Raw genomic sequence first — 4,342 nt, forward strand, 5'->3', positions numbered from 1 at the left:
ACCTATTGATTTTATGAATCTAAATTAAATTTAATTAAAGATCAGGGGAATAATTTTGTCCTGAGAGTTATATTACATGTATTACTCTCAATTCTTACTTTCTGACCGACATTCATAAGCTATTTTTCATGTGGCCCGGTGTCTGTATTAAAATTTTGAATGGAAAAGTAAAAATTGTGAATAGAGATCACAAATTCACAATACAAGTCCACATAATATTTTACTTCATAGCGGCCACACTGTACTCCTCTGTCAGTGGATTAAAATCCTCATCATATTTCAATTTCGTTTGTAAAGTTTACTATATTTTATGTTCATCAACAAAATTAACCCTGACATATGAAAATTATACTCGAGTTTAAAACAAAACAAATTCAACAACCTGCCCGGGATTCCATAAACTACATACATTGAGACTATAAATATATAATCATTATCAGGTGCAAACCAGCCTTAACCTGCGAACTACTGAAAGATTACACCGCAGCGGCTTTCAGACATGTCTGGGGGACCTTTGTGATGGAATCGTATCCGATGTAGTGCAATCATGTAGTAAGTGTAGTGCAATCTTTCAATAATTCGCAGGTTCGTCCTTTAAAGTCATGGAACTATATATATATCCTTCTACATGTGACGAAGTAGATCATCATGGCATGTTGAAGTCTCCTTCGAAAGCTTGGCCAGGTGGTCGTCGAGAGTTTCCCGCTTTCCTGTTGTTTAATGTGATAAATGGCAAAGTGGTCACCTCAGATTAATATTGAAATAAGCGATCAATATTTACATATATAGTAGGAACTTCATAAAAACTAGACAAAATAAAATAATAACATAACAAATTAAAATTGCATACATAATCATTAATCAATACTTTAAACCTTATATAATATTTTTTTCGAATAAATATAATACACATTTTGCATGGAATAAAGTAATAACATAACAGAATGACATATATCATCAATACTTTATAGCATAAATGTAATGCACATTTTGCATGGAATAAAATAATAATAATATAATAGAATTGCAGATATCATCAATACTTTAAGCCTTATATATAGGCCCTGTTTGGTAAATGGCTGTTGGCTAATTGGGTTGGCTGTTTGGGTTAGAAGGTATGATTTGTTAATAACATTGGCTAATTGTAAAAAGTTGTTTGATAGATTAGCTGTTAACTGATAGCTGTTTGGTATAATTTTTTTCCCTAAAAAAGGCTACTTTGAGTAGCCTTTTGAATTTTAGCATTTTAGAGTTGCAAAAAACTTATTAACCAAACAACTAGTAGTGATCAAATAAGCCAAAATTGGCTGATAGGCTGATTATTTACCAAACAGGGCCATAATACTTTATAGGAAAAATATAATTAACAAATTTATAGGAAATAAGGTGTTATCACATATTTGAATTGCAGGCATAATCAAAAACTTTAAGCCTTATATATAATACGTTATAGTATAAATATAATAATTTATAGCAAAACTGTAATAGACAGTTTGTAAAAAAAAAAATAATATTATTACTAAGCTCATATATCATAAGACCCAAATTAATTCTCCTAACTCAACCGGCCAATCCGTCTTACAGGAGAAATTGTCTTCAAGTTTTAGTCTTGTGAATGAATACTGTATATTGGATTATTTGATAAACATAACTCAATTGACTCTTAATTAATTGAAATTTAACATAACTACTAAATACCGGATAGAGTCCATTTGGTACCGATGGATGGTTCTATTTGAGAAATTGAAATACCAAAAGGCCATCTGATTTATCAATAGAAAAATTATCGTCTAATAAATTATAAATTATAGTCTATAGACATATAATTATAAACTAACCCGGCCTTTAAATACAAATTGTTATAACTTTTGTGGGATAAAAAATATAATTAAGCAAACTATAGGTTGTAGTTTAAAATAAATATTATTATTGAAATCAATGATATGATAAAGCTCATGCACTAGCATAGCTAGAGCAGAGAATCTTGCATACTTTGATTTGAAGTAGAGTAGAGTTGCATGAAAGTAACACTAAGGAGAAAAAGAAAGTGAAATTAAAGGAGGGGAAGCAAAAGATGGCATGAAAAGGCTAAAGAGTAAAGGGGCTCATAAATGGTGATGATGATGAGAACAACATATATACATGAAGTGAAAGGTTAATTAGCTTTAATAAACTTCACTTAGAAGAGAATAATATATAAAGTGATGGGCCATACATATATTATGCTTTTTTAATTATTTCCCTTCATTTTTTTGAATTTAATTAAAGTTATGCTATATATGCTGCATTAACACCACTTAATTCTCTATCACCACAAAATTAGACTTGATATGATGCTTGGGAAACTTAGACTAGGTTGTTCATTCTAAGCTAGGAAAACACTAAATTTACTTATGAAAAATTCGTACTTAATTAAATCAATAAAATGCATAGTTATCAACCGATTTTATAGATAAATCAATAAATTCCATAGCATTTTTCAGATATTTTTGACACCCTACTCCCATTTACAATGTAACAATCGATCATTAGCACATACATCATACTAGGGTTAGGTCCTTTTTACTTTTCTCTTACAACTAATCGGTGATTGGCATGTGATGACGGGAGTTTGTAGTTTTTGAAGAGCTCCTCATCATTTTTTTAATATCTAAACCGATAACTTTGCTTTACAAAGCTACATACAAAATCAAAGAAAACTCTTTAAAATATTTAAATCTAATAAATAAAAGAATTTATAGCCAATGACATAAAAAAATTGAGAGTATAAACAGCAAAGAGATACAAAGTAAACCTAGATAGCTAGCCAGCTCCCATGCATGCATAGCCAGTATTCCTCTCTAACACCTATTTTGTGTGTGTGTGTATATATATATCTCTTTCTCTTATATATATATATATATATATATTATGAGTGAGCTAAAAGATATGACATCATTAAAAAGGAAAATAAAAAAATCACAATAGGTTGGATAGAGGCCAGTAAAGAGAAGTCTAACAACAGGTGACTAAGGGATTGTTGGACATAGACCTAAAAGGTCAAGTCCAGAACCTCGTCGAGTCTCTCAAAAATAAGGTTGAAGGGCTAAGTCCAGCACCTTACCTCTCGAAAATGTAACGACATAAGGAAATAAAAGTTGAAAACTTTTGACATAGTGGTAAGCGTTTGATTGTAACAAAATAAAATAAAATAAAAGATGATTGCACCTACCTGTTATGGATAGGGTCAGATCCATTTGGAACTCTTCTTTTGCTGATGAAGTTGATAAGATCCATTTTCCTATGAAAGTTTGTGTTCTCATCTATTCTCATATCCACCTCCTTCATGCTCCCTCTTTCCAGGTTTTGTAAGGCTGTCACCATTAACAACCACACAATCACTCCTATCACCACCACTGACCCCCAAAACCCCTTAACCCTCCTACTCCCCATATATCTATCTATATCTATAAATAGGGTTTTTATATTGAAGCAAGTATTTTTTTTAGCAAGATATATCAGAATTGAAGAAAGTGAAATTTTTGTTGAAGCTAAGGATAATGTTGGAATAGCAGGTAGGTGGTTGGTGTTCTTTATAGGTCGGAGGTGAGGCAGTGATTCTCTGTTACTTTAATTTTCTCGAACATAGAGAGAGAGAGAATGAAGTGCTTTATAGTCTGAGCTATACGACAATCTTTGTTTCTTTTTTGCTTTGATTTTTGTGTATTTTCATGCACATAATATATACGTAAGATGCCAGCATGCCTCCATAGAATTCGTTACGTACAATTGTATATATGCTAAGTGGATCCTGTTTAGGATGGTCCAAAAAGTGCATACTGTTGCTTGTGTTTGCTTCTGTATGTACACATGCTAGTATAGTAACCAATTTAATATAATTCTATTTTATCGCATCTTTAACTCTCTTTTTTTTTTTTTTTTTTTTTAAGTCATGTTCTAGTAAAGGAATAAATTTGATTAAAAAAAAAAGGTTTGTAGTAGTATTGAATGTGACAAAGAACTGACTTTTGAACGTAACCCAAAGTTTTCACGGTCAGATATAGTGACTAATTCAATTCCCTGGCTGAATTGTAGGCAGGGTGGGATAGCTGGCCTGGACCAATCTCTTGACATTTGGTTAAGGATGTATAAGTCTCTTCTACTCTACTATAACCTCTGCTTTCAGTATGAGGCTTCCAGATTGTTCATCACCTTTGTTAGCTGAGGCTATGGCTTGTAAGGAGGCGCTCTCGTGGGTCAAGAATCTTGGTGTTTCATTTGTAGTTCTACACACTGATTGCTCGAGCCTTCAACGCTTGCTAGCATCATCTCATGTTCATCTTTTCTCTTATATTGCCTATCC

At 31.9% G+C, this 4,342-nt stretch overlaps 1 protein-coding gene across 1 annotated transcript; it reads right to left on the reverse strand.

Moving 5' to 3' along the window:
* Nucleotides 1-256: 256 nt before the first annotated feature.
* On the reverse strand, nt 257-3,605 carry LOC116027912 (CLAVATA3/ESR (CLE)-related protein 25-like). Its single transcript, XM_031269685.1, has 2 exons — nt 3,212-3,605; nt 257-710 (listed from the first exon to the last, which is right to left on the reverse strand). The coding sequence occupies exons 1-2, from the start codon at nt 3,430-3,432 to the stop codon at nt 647-649; spliced, it is 285 nt and encodes a 94-aa protein (XP_031125545.1). The 5' UTR covers nt 3,433-3,605; the 3' UTR covers nt 257-646.
* Between the last annotated feature and the right edge of the window lie 737 nt (nt 3,606-4,342).

The sequence above is a fragment of the Ipomoea triloba genome, chromosome 8 (genome assembly GCF_003576645.1).
Source record: "Ipomoea triloba cultivar NCNSP0323 chromosome 8, ASM357664v1".
In the NCBI taxonomy this organism is placed as follows: Eukaryota; Viridiplantae; Streptophyta; class Magnoliopsida; order Solanales; family Convolvulaceae; genus Ipomoea; species Ipomoea triloba.

Excerpts from the sequence above, each read along its gene's own strand:
- LOC116027912 (XM_031269685.1), bottom strand. The coding sequence starts at position 3,432 with ATGGGGAGTAGGAGGGTTAAGGGGTTTTGGGGGTCAGTGGTGGTGATA. Across the intron at positions 711-3,211 it reads TCTGACCCTATCCATAACAG|GAAAGCGGGAAACTCTCGAC; the intron begins GTAGGTGCAATC and ends ATTAAACAACAG.